The sequence below is a fragment of the Monodon monoceros genome, unplaced genomic scaffold (assembly GCF_005190385.1).
Source record: "Monodon monoceros isolate NGI ecotype Baffin Bay Population unplaced genomic scaffold, NGI_Narwhal_1 Super_Scaffold_11, whole genome shotgun sequence".
NCBI lineage: Eukaryota > Metazoa > Chordata > Mammalia > Artiodactyla > Monodontidae > Monodon > Monodon monoceros.
The window spans coordinates 42,584,867-42,600,030 of record NW_021703767.1 but is presented as its reverse complement, the minus strand read 5'-3'; the positions used below and the strand labels follow the sequence as shown (position 1 = coordinate 42,600,030).

The 15,164-nt window shown below is 36.8% G+C and overlaps 1 protein-coding gene across 1 annotated transcript in view; it reads right to left on the bottom strand.

Annotated features, from left to right (window-relative positions):
* Positions 1–1,137: 1,137 nt before the first annotated feature.
* NSUN3 (NOP2/Sun RNA methyltransferase 3) overlaps positions 1,138–15,164 on the bottom strand; it is a 57,878-nt gene continuing 43,851 nt past the window's right edge. The window contains exon 6 of the mRNA XM_029215258.1: positions 1,138–2,905. Coding sequence (XP_029071091.1) covers positions 2,635–2,905 — 271 coding nt within the window. The 3' untranslated portion in view covers positions 1,138–2,634. The remainder of the gene's footprint in view (positions 2,906–15,164) is intronic.

Here is a 15,164-nt window from a genome sequence, read left to right as displayed (position 1 = left end):
AAAGAATATCTTTCATAATGCTGTTAAGGGGGTAACATGCCATCTTCAGTATAAAGCCATATGGATATGCAATAGGATAAAGAACTGTAGGTTGCCTTGATTCTAAGCCACAGATGTTTGATGCTTTAAAAATTCAGTACAAACCATTTAAATGCATTACCTTTATTCATAGTCTATTTCTGAAACTAGGGGCTGTTCAGTGTGCTGATGGCAGAGAGAAGTTAATGTGTTGGTAAGCAACCTAAATTTTATAAAGCTATTTTGAAAGTAACTCACTGCCACAGAAAGTAGTATCAATTACTCCTTGCTTTTCAATTGACATTGCAAGGCTGCTCCAAATTCCTTTTCTTCAGTTCAGCATCTGCAAAGAAAAGGAAGGCACAGAATACCTCTATGGGAGATTTCTGGGTATTGCAATCACAAGAGGCACTTCTTTAAAACACAGCCTGAAATATTTCAAAATTGGATTTTTTTTCCCCAAGTATTAATTAACCCATTCATGCCCTGAGAATAGAGAATTGCATACAAAGGGAAAGCTGAGCAGTGGAGAATAAGGGTAAAGTCAGTTGATAATCTTGAGGGCTCCTATAACCTATATCTTGTGAGATAGCATAGAGTAGTGAGAAGGACGTGGCCTTTGGAACCAGTTTTAATCTTGGTTCCATTCTTTACTTACCAGAGTAGCTTGGCAAGCTAGGGGCAGCACTAAACTTGGGTTTTCTCAGTCACAAAATGTGGTCATGATGCTCAGTCCTCGAGTTGTTTTAAAGTTCAGAAAAGGTAACACATATATATAAAGAACTTAATCAAATATTTAACACTCAATAAATGTCAGATGTTTCATTATAGTTATTGATAATAATAAAATGAGCTATATGTATATCTATGTTTGCATTTTTCAGTAATCATAGAAAGGTCTAATCCAACAGCACACTGAGTATTCAGATTAGGCTTCATGGCATTATGCTGGGAAAATAATGACATTCAACAAAGTGCACTGTGAAAATTTACTTTGTGATTAATCTACACAGAATAAATGCACTTTTTAAACCTATAGTATCTGAAGACAGGATTTCAAACTGAAAAAACAAACCAATAAGCACACACTAAAAATACACACACACATAATAAAAGTCCTTTCCATTATTATTAATCTTCTGTACTAATCCAGTATATTTGATTGAGTCCAAGAGATCCAGCTTTTCTTCAAATATATTGGTTAGATATAAAGGAAACAAAATGGTTAATTCAATGAAGGTACAGAAATAACACTCTTCCTAGGACTTCCCAGTTAAAGGGGCCCAGTTTTATATGCTTGCAAAAAAAAAAAAAAAATAGTAAATGAGCCAAGAGTCTCTAGTTTAAATGTATAGAATGTAATAATTCAAAAGGATTCAGCTTCAGCAGAATTTTGTATTTCTATAGTCAGAGTTTTGTTTTTCTAAAAAAACTAATTTCTAAATAGATAGAATCTTTTGAAATATGCTACATAATTTTTCTTAATAGTTGGAAAAATATGTTTGGCGTCTGAGTAAAGCAATTTCTAGAGAAAACACATGATCAAAACCTGAGGCTAAAACCCTAAGTACATATACAGAAATGTACACAATATTCCCAGGATATGTATAAACAAGGAGAGCCACTTAGTAAATGGTACTGGGTTTTGGTAATAGTATAATCCACTCTCATTAGGCATCTCCCTTTTGTGCATTAATATGTGACATCATAGTCTCAGATAACATTTCATAACGCAATGAAATAAAAAGCCCCTCCAGATTGCAACTGTTAGATAATCAGATTCTGTAGTGTTCATTATGACTGCAATTATGTAGCAAAACTCTCCAAATATAGTTCAGTTATTGCGGTTATTAATCATTCTGGTTTTGTTTCAAGTACTTGCTTTATAGCCTGCTGGATAGACTCCATTATTCTACAAGCTGAATGCAGAAAGTCAAACATGTGCATGTGAATCTGCTGTTCTAACGGCCTTTCAACATAATTTACCCTTTCAATTTGTATTTGTGAATACAAAAAAAAGTGGAGAAATAAAGCTGGTGTCAATAGAGTCACTGACCTTTGCAGTAAACAGAAGATAGTTCTTAACGAAAAACAATTTGGCAAATAAGAAATCTATTTTCCTAGAACTAGAAATAGTGCTGCTTAAGAAGTTAAGTCTCAGAATAGCAATCAGTTCTTATAGAAAAGGGGGGAAAAAACCTCAAAGAATCTATACATTTGATAAGGAAAAAAATGATAAGAGAGTCAGAAGGTGTGCATTTTTAGAGGTTCAAAGCACCAACATTACAGATAGAAGGTATTTCTAAACATTTTATGCACAAAACCATATATTCTGATTAATTTAACTACAAGATGCCAAGTAAAAGATTTATTATAGAGAACAAACACCATCTGCACCATCTTAAATCATTACTGTAGATGTATTTCTAGGAAAAAAATATACCTGAAAAGTTCTGAGATGCTAAAGTATTAACTAAATAGGATTCCAACAGACCCAGGGAAAGTGGCTCCATTTTATTTAAATGTTAACACGTAGAGAGCCTACATGTTAAATAAATATAATAATACATTGATATGTTATCGATGTAATGGTTCACAAAATGCACATCACCAATTTCAAGTAGTCCATGATTTTTTCAATTTGGCTACATACATTGGGCCCCAGGCTTTGCCCTTGTCTGGAATCACCAATAGCCCACATTCCTGGCCAGTGGGAGCAAATGTGAAGTCTTGGGAACAAGTCCTTGCCATTTCCTTAATGTCCACAGGCATGATGTTACTGTAGGAGTTTAAAACTTCATTGATCACATCTTGATTTTCTGCCTTGGAAAGTGTGCATGTAGAGTACACAAGTAGCCCTCCAGGACGTAAGGCCTTAATTGCAGACCTGCATGTAATCAGGAAAATGCAAAAGATTGGTTATGTACATTAAAAAGGAACTATGGGGGCTGAGGACAAGAAAGCTTACATACTTGAAATTAACCCTACTCTGACTCTGACTGTAATAACTTTGGGTGTTTTCTAGCCTTACAACTATTTCTTTCTAATGTATCCCTGGATGACTGGGAAAATGATAATGAGACCAATCAACATGGGAAAGACAGAGAGTATGTCTGACTGGTTCATTGTTTTGTTCTTCTAAGGACAGGAGGATGGAGGCAGAGCATGGAATAATGGGTTTGTCTTTGAATATACTTAGTGGTACTAATGGGTAGGTGGGAAGGAGAATCTGAACTTCAGGAAAGGGGTTAGGGCTCAGTGATAGATGAAGTCATGTGAATAAACAGGATTTCCCAGGAAAAGAACAAGGAAGAAAAGTGGACTAAAGACAGAGAATGCCTATATGTAAAGAGAGCAGAACTTAGAAAAAATTTAGAAGGCTTCTCCAGATAAAAGTACAGCTTTAGGGAAAAGATGGGAAGATTTTTTTCCCCCAAGGGGAAGACTTGAACATATTTGTAGATGCAGATCCAGGAGAACAGTCCCAGGACTTCAGGCTGCAAATGGAGGAGTTAGCTTCAGAAAATATGGGATTCCAGCTCTTCACCTGAAACAACAAGGGAGCATGAACAGGGAACCGAGACGTTCTAAGGTAAATGAAAGTTCATGATAGACAGCCTTGATATTAAGTGTGGAGGGGGAAGCAAGGTCATCTACTGAGAGAGAAAACTAGAAAAGTTTTAGTCCTGCTGCTGTGGTGATAACCCCAGAGCAATTACTAATCAAGAACTTTTTTTTTTTTAAGAAATCATGTTCCAGAACCTCTACTGGATTTAAAAGTACAGTCAGCCCCGTCTCAACCTATATTTAAACAACTAGAGCACCTCCCAATAACTAAGGTTTATAATGAAGATCCACATCATCAAAGCAAGTTCAAATTCTGTCTTCTATGTTCGATCATTAAAGGATTGAAAAATTCTAACTCAAGACAAGCAAACTGATGACGATTTTTTTCTCCTCTTTCTGTAGACATCCTTAAATATAATGTGTAATAAAAAAAGTACTAACTCAAAACAATAAAGTAAAAAGGATAGAAAGAACCATTAACTACAGTGAATTTCAACACATTTCTGAAAGATGATATGCAGACAGATGAATAGTGAATGAAGAGAGTAGAGACAGCACTACAGCCACAGAGGGTATAATTTGACCTGCAGAACTACAGAGGGGTTTGGGACCTGGAAAAGCCAGACTAAATGTGACAGAAGTAAAAAGTGAAAACAAAGATATTAATTCAAAGCATAGATAAGAAACCACAGATTTCAGACTCCCATATATGGCAAGTCATGCAGCCAGGTAAAAAGTTGGAAGGTTTTTTTAACTGAAGTATAGCTGATTTACAATGTTGTGTTAATTTCTGCTGTAGAGCAAAGCAATTCAGTTATACAGTCTTTTCCATATTCTTTACCATTATGGTTTATCACAGGATATTAAATGTTGTTACTGTGCTATACAGTAGGACCTTGTTTATCCATTCTATGCATAACAGCTTGCATCTGCTACTCCCAAACTCCCAATCCATCCCTCCCTCACCTTACCTCGCCCTTGGCAACCACAAGTCCGTTCTCTATATCTGTGAGTCTGTTTCTGTTTCATAGATAAGTTCATTTGTGTTATATTTTACGTTCCACATATAAGTGATATCATATGGTATTTGTCTTTCTCTTTCTGACTTACTTCACTTAGTATGATAATCTCCAGGTCCACCCATGTTGCTGAAAATGGATTATTTCATTCCTTTTTATGGCTGAGTAGTATTCCATTATATATATGTACCACATCTTCTTTATCCATTCATCTATCGATGGACATTTAGGTTGTTTCCATGTCTTGGCTACTGTGAATAGTGCTGCTATGAACATAGGGGTGCACGTATTTTTTTGAATTATAGTTTTCTCTGGATATATGCCCAGGAGTGGGATTGCTGAATCGTATGGCAACTCTACTTAATAGCTTTTTGAAGAACCTCCATACTGTTTTCCATAATGGTTGTACCAACTTACATTCCCACCAACAGTGTAGGAGGGTTCCCTTTTCTCCACACCCTCTCCAACATTTCTTGTTTGTAGACTTTTTAATGATGGCCATTCTGACTGATGTGAGGTGCTACCTCGTTGCAGTTTTGATTTGCATTTCTCTAATAATTAGTGACGTTGAGCAACTTATCATGTTCCTGTTGGCCATCTGTATGTCTTCTTTGAAGAAAAGTCTGTTTAGGTCTTCTGCCCATTTTTTGATTGGGTTGTTTGTTTTTTTGTTGTTGAGTTCTATGAACTGTTTGTATACTTTGGACATTAAGCCCTTGTCAGTCGCATTGTTTGCAAATGTTTTCTCCCATTCCGTAGGTTGTCTTTTAGTTTTGTTTATGGTTTCCTTTGCTGTGCAAAAGCTTGTAAGTTTGATTAGATCCCATTTGTTTATTTTTGCTTTTATGTCTATTGCCTTTGGAGACTGACCTAAGAAAACATCGGTACGATTTATGTCAAAGAACATTTTGCCTATGTTCTCTTCTAGGAGTTTTATGGTATCATTCTTATGTTTAAGTCTTTAAGCCATTTTGAGTTTATTTTTGTTTAGGTGCGAGGGAGTGTTCTAACTTCACTGATTTACATGCAGCTGTCCAACTTTCCCAACACCACTTGCTGAAGAGACTTTCTTCCAGTTGTATATTCTTGCCTCCTTTGTCGAAAATTAATTGACCATAGGTGTGTGGGTTTATTTCTGGGCTCTCTATTCTGTTCCCTTGATCCACATGTCTGTTTTGTGCCAGTACCATGCTGTTTTGATTACTATCACTTTATAGTATTATCTGAAGTCTTGGAGGGTTATGCCTCCTGCTTTGTTTTTGTTCCTCAGGATAGCTTTGGCAATTCTGGGTCTTTTATGGTTCCATATAAATTTTTGGATTACTTGTTCTACTTCTGTGAAAAATGTCATGGGTAATTTGATAGGGATTGGATTTAAACTATAGATTGCTATGGGTAGTGTGGCCAATTTAACAATATTAATTCTTACAATCCAAGAGCATGGGATATCTTCCCATTTCTTTGAATCATCTTCAATTTCCTTTATAGTTTTATAGTTCTCAGCATATAAGTGTTTTACCTCCTTGGTCAGGTTTATTCCTAAGTATTTTGGGAGGGGGGGTTGTGATATTAAAAGGTATTGTTTTTTTACATTCCCTTTCTGATATTTCACTGTTACTATAAAGAAATGCAACCGATTTATGTATGTTAATCCTGTATCCTGCTACCTTGCTGATTTTGTTTATCAGTTCTAGGAGTTTCTGTGCAGAATCTTTAGGATTTTCTATATATAGTATCATGTTATCTGATATAACGACAATTTTACCTCTTCCCTAAAATTTGGAAGCTTTTTAATCTAAGAAAGTTGAATAAGCTATTTAGGGAGACCTAAGGCACCCCCTCCCCAAACTAAAGACCTCTGCATTCAGCAAATCATAAAGTGACATCACCAGGCAAAAATTATCACCAATAAAATAAACCCCCTAGTACTTTACTGTCCCATTATTAAATAAAAATGTACAATGAAGGACTATTAAGGGTGAGAAATGCTTACGCAATATGTGAGATCAAAAGTAAAAGAAACAAACAAAAAATGGCCTACAAAGAAACAGAAACTTCAGGGAACAAAAGAGACATAACAAGACCTTATAAATGCAGAAAGATCAGCAAAAATACAGGACCCACAAAACAATAACAGAATGCCATGAAAAAGGACCAAGAAGAGGGCTCTTTGAAATGAAACACATGTTTATCAAAATAATATTTTATAGAAGTGTTTGGAAGTTAAGGTTGAAAAATCTTCCAAAAAAGCAGAACAACAGATGGACTGAAAATGACACAGGGAAGATTAATCAAGCAGGTCCAAATTTCAGTTAACAGGAGTACTGGAAAGATAGTACAGAGAATTGGGGGAGGGGGACTTGAATTAGTGAAATAAGAATTTTCTAGAGATGAAAAGAAGTGTTCAGATTAAAATAGCTCATCATAAGGCTAGAATATCCATTATTATTTATTCAGCATCTATTATGGGCATTGTTCTAGATGTTGGGTATACACTGAAATAGAACAACAACAATAAAAAAAAAACCCTCAGTTTCATGAAGCTTACATTCTAGCTGGGGGAGAAAGACTACAAAAATAAGTAAGTCTGTCATGGACTGAACTGCGTCCCCTCAAAATTCGTACGTTGAAGCCATAATCCCCAATACCTCAGAATGTGACTGTATTTGGAGATAACATCTTTAAAGAGGTAATTAAGTTATTAAAATGATGTCATTAGGGTAGGCCCTAATCCAATATGTCTGGTGTCCTTATAAGAAGAGGAAATTTGGACACAATTACAGAGGGAAGATCAAGTGAAGACACAGGGCAAAGACAGCTATCCAAGCAGAGAGGCCTCAGAAGAAACCAACCCTGCGGACACCTTGATCTCAGACTTCTAGCTTTCAGCACTGTGAGAAATATCTGTTGTTTAAGCCATTCAGTCTGTGGTACTGTGTTATGGTAGTCCTAGCAAACAAAGTATTTACACATATATGCACATACATATATAAACACATACACACACCTAATAATATATACACATACACACACATATATACATATGCATGTGTGTATGTTTGCACGTGTGTTTTCTCCCACCAAGCAATCCTCCAATTCTCTGCAAACACTGACTGCATGTCCTACAATTTATTTCAATTCTGACACTATCCACCTGGTCCCACAGACTGTCCTTCGAATGCCAACTGCAAGTCCAAGTCTTTGGCACTTCTGACACACTGGTTATAAAACGGGGGTTCCCACAAACCCCTCCTTGGGTTAAATAATTTTCTAGAATGGCTCTGTTACTTACTATGTTACTGATTTATTATTACAAGATACAATGCAGTAACAGCCAGATGGAAGAGATGCACAGGGCAAAGTATGCCCTCTCCAGGCACACCACCCTCCCAACACCTCCTCTCCACCCTGAAAGCCCTGCAAATCTCTTCAGTGACGGTTTTTTAGAGGCTTCATTAAATAGGTGTAATTGATTAAATCATTGGCCACTGGTGATTAAACTCCATGTCCAGCCCCTCTCCCATCCCTAAAGAGGGGGAGGGGTGGAGCTGAAAGTTCCAACCCTCTAATTATACAGTCAGTTCCCCTGGCAACCAGTTCCCCATCCTTAGGGGCTGCCCCAAAGTCACATTAACATAAACTCAGGTATGGTTGAAAGGGCTTGTTATGAATAATAAAAGTTGCTCCTTTCACCCTTACCAAAGCCAGATATTATAACAAAAGACGTTCCTATCACTCTTATCACTTAGGAAATTACAAGGGTTTTAGGAGCTCTGGCCTGTAACCAGGAACAAAGATGAAATACATATTCACAATATCACAGTTTGCTTATTTTTTAATATAGTGATAGATTCTATAAAGAAAATTAAATCAAGGTAAGAGGATTAGGAGTGCCTGGATGGTAACAGGGATTGCAGTTTTAAGTAGGATAATTAGAATAGGATGACACTTCAAGAAGTGACATCTGAACAAAGACCCGAGAAGAGAAGGTAAGGAAGTGGGCCATGTAGATATTTGAGGAAAGAGCATTCTGCACAAAAGAAGTAGCCAGTGCAAAGACCCTCAGACATGTCTGAGGAAGGAGGAGGCCAGTGTGACTGTAGCACAGGGAAGAAAGTGGTGGTAGGGTAAGATGAGATCAGGGAGCTAAGAGGAGAGGGTGCAGAGGGTCTGACACAACACTGTCAAAACTCCAACCTTATAGTGAATGAAAAACATCCACATTTAGATGCATTACTGTTAAATTTTAGAACTTTGAGAACAAAGGAAAAATGCTAAATGCCTCCAGAGAGAAGAACTGGTTGCCTCTAAGGGTCCAGGAATCAGACTGGCATCTGTGGAGTAGTGTACTCCAAATCCTGGGAAAAAGGCAATTTAAAGTGGATGCTATTTACTGCCACACTGTCAAATAAATATATAGGAGGAAGACAGAAACTTTCAGATATCTGATGACTCAGAAATTTTACCTCTAGCAGAATGAGGAGGTAAATCAAGAGAGAAGAGAACTGTGACACAGAAAACAGTGAACGCCACATAGGAGAACAGTGAAGGGAGTGAAGCCCCAGAATGATAACTGCATGGGATCCCTTAGAGGGTAACTACTCCAGATGAGAAGGAGAGGGAGACTCCAGGGAGAAGTGAGAAGGGAGAAAAGAGATGAAATGACTGAAAACTGAGAAAACTTTGAAGATTTGATACATGCACCTGGGATGGGTGTGTAAGGGGGAGAAGAAAAGAGAGAGAGGGAGTCTGCTCCATCTAATCTGATTATAAGAAAATATTCCTCTCAGTGTCATTCTGATCACAACACTGAACCAATAGAGAAGGAAATTTAATTCTAATGTATTAGTCCATTCTGCAGTGAATAAAACAACATATATTGATTATTGGTCCTTAATGTTCAGAATCATTCCATAAACTTATCTTAGTAATGTTTCAGAACAGATTATAAAATCTCAGAAAGAATACCGTCAACCTTGACAACATAAACATAAAGGTGCAGGTATAAGACACTGGGAAGTAGAGGGGAGAAATGTAAGATGGGGCGGGGATGTAAATATTGTTATATTACAAAAAGAGAAACCAAGAGCTATTGCTCTGATTATTTCAAAAAAGAATAAAGCTCGAAGTGTGTTTAGAGAGACTTTCTACCGCTAACAGATCAAGAAATGTAGATCTAAGTGTGAAGTACTAAGTTTCCAAGCTGACTGAGGGAGAAACTGTAACAGGGTGAGAACACAGGTTGTAGAGTGCTGTGAAGAGGTAAGGGAGGTATAAGCGAGATGAGCCCAAGCAAAAAGTCAGGGCAGGCACACCTCGGAGATATGGCAGGTTTGGTTCTAGATCACAATAAAGCAAATAAAGTGAATCGCAATAAAGCGAGTCACAAATTTTTTGGTTTCCCAGTGCATAAAAAAGTTATGTTTACACTATACTGTAGTCTATTAAGTGTGCGATAACATGTCTAAAAAAATGTACATACCTTAACTAAAAAACACTTTATTGCTGAGAAATGCTAACCATCATCTGAGCCTTCAGCAAGTTGTAATATTTTTGCAATAGTAACATCAAGGATCACTGATCACAGATCACCATAACAAATACAATAATGAAAAGTTTGAAATATTGTTAGAATTACCTAAAAGTGACACAGAGACACAAAGTGGACAAAGGCTGTTGGAAAAATGGTGCCAACACACTTGTTGGATGCGTGGTTGTCACAAACCTTCAATTTGTAAAAACACAGTATCTGAGAAACACAATAAAACAAGGTGTGCCTGTAGTCAATGTCTAAAGTTGATAAATGAAGTAATAAAGGATAAACATATTATTTAGAGGTTTAGGAGGGACCTGAAGAATAAATAAAGTATAAATAATTGTAAGTGGTTGCTCTGAGGAGTAAAGCTAGGGGAAGATGGGGGAGTGGTAGGGGTAAATTACTTTTAACTAAAAACTCATTTATATTTTTAATTTTTTACCCATGTCATGTATTTCTACGATAATATAAATTAAAGGGTAGCTATGACAGTAGTATAAATATTAGAAATTTTCCCATAGAGGTCAGTTGTTTTTTTTTGTTCTTTTAATTTGACTATTAAGGGATTAACTCTCTAGAAAACTCATTCCCTGAGGTCCAGATAACTAAAATTGTATGGTATCCAGTATTTCTGGTCTTCTCTTATATCCACTTACTGATATAAAAAAAAACTGGGATGTGACTACCAATTTACAGTAGCTTACCACTGTAAGCCTACTTAACCTTCAGGGTTTGCTGTTAATTTCTAAAAAAAGTTTTTTAACCTGTCTTCTTACTTGTCACTGTCTCCTAAATATTCTCCACAGAAACTTTTTTAAAAGGCTCAGATCTAGACACCAGAGATGTGAACTGTTATGGGATAACAGCCTATGGGAGGAAGAATGATGGCCCACAAAGATGTCCATATCCTAATCCCCAGAACGTTTAAACATGTCACATTATATGGCAAAAGGGTATTTGCAGATGTGATGAAATTAAGGGTCTTAAAATGGGAAGATTACACTGGATTATCTGAGTGGGCCCAATGTAATTACAAAGATCCTTACAAATAGAAAAGGGAAGCAGGAGAGTCAGAGAAAGAGAGGTGATGATTGAAGCTAAGGCTGGAGTGACAGGAATGCTAGCCAAAGGTCACAAGCCAAGGAATGTAGGCTGTATCTAGAAGCTGGAAAAGGTAAGGAAATCATTCTCCCTGTCTTAGTCTGTTTGGGTCGCTATAACAAAAACGCCATAGACTAGGTGGTTTAAACGATAAACATTTATTTCTCATAGTTCAGGAAGCTGGGAAGTCCAAGATTAAGGCACCAGCAGGTTCAGCATCTGCTGAGGATACCTGCCTCCTGGTTCATAGATGGCCACTGTGTCCTCCCATGGCAGTAGGAGCTTGGGAGCACTCTGAGGGCTCTGTTATAAGGGCACTAATCCCATCATGAGTGCTCCACCCTCATAACCTAATCATCTCCCAAAGGTCTAACACAATCATCTTTGGGATTAGGATTTCAACATATGAATTTTCGGTCTATAGCACTCCCCTAGAGCCTCCAGAAGAAATCGCAGCTCTGCAAACACCTTGATTTTGAAACTATGACCTCCAGAAGTGTAAGATAATAAATCTGTGTTATTTTAAGCCACTAAATTTATGGTAATTTGTTATTAATAGCAGCAATAGGAAACTAACACACACCTGGTGATGGCTTTTCAATTTTTTTTACAGTGACATACTGAGGCATTGGTAGATTTTGCTAAAATTGTGCAAGTTACAACTACACTCATTTTGGATCATTTTCTACTGACTATAGCAATGAGTATAAGATTTTCTTTAAAAAAAGTTAGATTATTGTGCAAGGGATATATACAATTTGAATGAGGGTATCTTTAAATTCCCATTAAAAGGATTTATTTTGATCCTAGTTCCACAGTTAGCAAAACCAATGCCTAATCAAGTAAGTATGATTCTTTCTCATTACAGTTGTACAAAAGTACATAGAAGCCTCATCATTTACAAACAGTATGTTCCTGGCTTGATGCAAATTTAAATTAATTTCTATAATGTTGCCAACGTTGGCTGATTCTTCTGCTCTGTCTTCATCCCAACACTCATAATTTATCTTTCTAAAATTAGGTTGGTATAACTTAACTGGCCACATTAATTTCTTAACAAGGAAACCGTGTGTGGCAACACAAAGGCTTTTTTACAAATTGGGTTAATCTCAACGTCCTAGGGCAAAATGTGAAGAGATTCCTATCAAATGGTTGTTGCTGTTTTGCTGCTAATGATTGCTGTTTAAATACCATTTTTGCCCTTTTGCTTGTAGTAGTTATAGATTTCAAAAAATACCATAATTTTGTATTCAAAGATCAAGGAAAACAGGTAATACGGAAAAAAAAAAAAACTCACTCCCAGAGTTCATATAGCCAAGACTTTTCTATACTGAGAATTATTTTATTCCATAGTGTCTAGGATAAATCATTTGCTTCCATAACCAGTTACATATATTTTGAAATAGCCCATAAGAACCACGTAATTATTATATTAATTAATTAATTTGGATAGGCTTCATCCAAGTCATGAAAAGAAGCATTTTTAAAAGGCTTTTTAAAAATGGTCCTTTTTTTAAGGACAGTAGACAGTAGGGTGTGAGAAAGGTTGTGTTGCGTCAGGAGAGAAATTATGACAATCAGAACAGAAGAAAGATACTGTTTACTAGGTCTTAACAAGCCAAGTAAGAAATTTTAAATTCTGGAGGGGTAAAAACATTTAAAAGTTAGACTTGGGGCTTCCCTGGTGGCGCAGTGGTTGAAAGTCCGCCTGCCGATGCAGGGGACACGGGTTCATGCCCCGGTCCGGGAGGATCCCACATGCCGCGAAGCAACTAGGCCCGTGAGCCATGGCCGCTGAGCCTGCGCGTCCGGAGTCTGTGCTCCGCAACGGGAGAAGCCACAACAGTGAGAGGCCCGCGTACCGCAGAAAAAAAAAAAAAAGTTAGACTTGAATAATACTAATAAACTGGCAAAGTTGTGGTAATGACCATATAAAAACATGTCAGGATTAGAGAAGGAAAACAAAAAGTGCTGCATCTGGGATCTGGTAGAAGGCAAAAGGTTGCTCTATGCTTGTGTAAATTTCTGTGTCATGTAGTTTGTTTGTTTGTTTTTTTTAATAAGAGGAGGTAAAACTAAACAACTAACTAAGCAACATCCATTTTGGCATAATGGTATCCTCTGCTAACCTTTTCCAAATGAGCTGTGTACCTTGGCTTCTCAAGGACTACATGTTTCACAGCTTAACAAGATCCTGAATAATGGGATATTTTTCACTTGTGCTATAACACTAACTATATTGCATGAAATTACAAGTTGAATTAAGATGGGCATTCTTTACTACTGAATTATAACTGATGGCAGAGAGATGGTCAGCAGCGATTTCTAATCATACTCATCAGTATAAGGCAGAAAAAGATGTTATGATTAACTACAGTAGATGAAGAAAAGTATTATTTTGATCAGATTAGGTGGAAGGCTAACCTAATACTTTAAACTGAAATGGGAACTAGTAGACATTATCTTGGGTTTTATATATTATTCAACACACCATGTCCAGCTATAATGCAGAGCTGGGGGAAGTACTTCTAAAGGAAGCAGAGTTGCCACATAATACACTCCCCCTAACACTTCCCTGAAACACATATATTCCCCTCAGAAGCCTCCCACCTAAGAGCTGATCAGGCTTAACCCTACTTGAAGTATGAAATAAGATTCTATCTCACAATAGCACTGCAGGAAGTAAAGCTGATCTTGATTAACAATATAGGATAAAATAAGAGTGGGAAATGCTTTTACCACAGCACCCCTAACAGGAAAAGAATGATGGCCTTCTTGCCACAGAATGTACACCAGATACCCTGTTGCTTTACGGCAGATACGAGCTGTACAAATTTTTCCAAATCTTTGTCTTTCAGTGTATTACGGAATAGGCTGAAATGCGTTCTGCACTTAAACCACCTAGCTAATGAAGCAGCTCAAAACAAAACATATTCTAAAAAAGAAAACATTAAACAGAATATAACGTTAAATTAAATTTTCCCCATTTACAAATAGAAAACCTTAATTGATTTTTGGCGGTTCAGAGAGTAGACCTGAATGGCACTTCAGATGTACTATCTCTTACACGCCATCGTGAAATCCAAAAAGCTCTGCAGACTACAGCTTTTTTCTTAAGTTTGTGTCAGATTCATCTGGCCTCAACATTTGACCTAAATTGATGTAAGGCTATTTATGGTCAAGACTGAGCCCACGTGGTAAAACTACTTGAACGTTTTGCTGAAAACACATTAAAGTTTGATTACAGGGTGCTGCCCCAGATCCTACTGAGGGAAGTGGGTGATGTGATATAACAAATACATACTATATCACCTTAAAAAAAAGCAGAATTCTGAGCAGAATCCATCAGTATTTTCTTATTCTAATATAAAGTAAGAAAAACAGCTGGATTGTTTTGTGTTCTTTCAATACACTAAGGGTTCTTCCCCATTACCCCCTCCCAAAAGTGTTTTGTATGTTTGTATTTTTTAAAGAACACTTTATACAATCAATAATGAAGGCTTTTTTTTTTTTCAGAAGTCCATTTTGTCATTTTTTTTAAGTGCTTTTCATTGAATTTCTCTATCCTTTAAAGATCTTAGAGAAAAACAGAGAATCAAGCCCCAAGAGCCATTTATAATGATGGCTTAGAAACAAGGTGAGAACATGCTGCTTTCCCAGGAAAAAAAGGGAAACCACCTTTACACTTCCAGACTAGTTCACACAGTCTTCCAACTACCAACAAATAACGTATAACGACCAAGGAAAAAAAAAGAAAAACAATTACCTGATTTTAACACCTTGAAGAAAAGTAAGTATTGCCTTAATGAAAACAGAAGCTTCAATGACCTTTAAAAACTAAAAACAAACAAACAAAACAAAACAAAAAAACCCTCGAAAACATCTTGGAACCCTGACAGTCATCAAAGTTCCAAAGGGAGGGT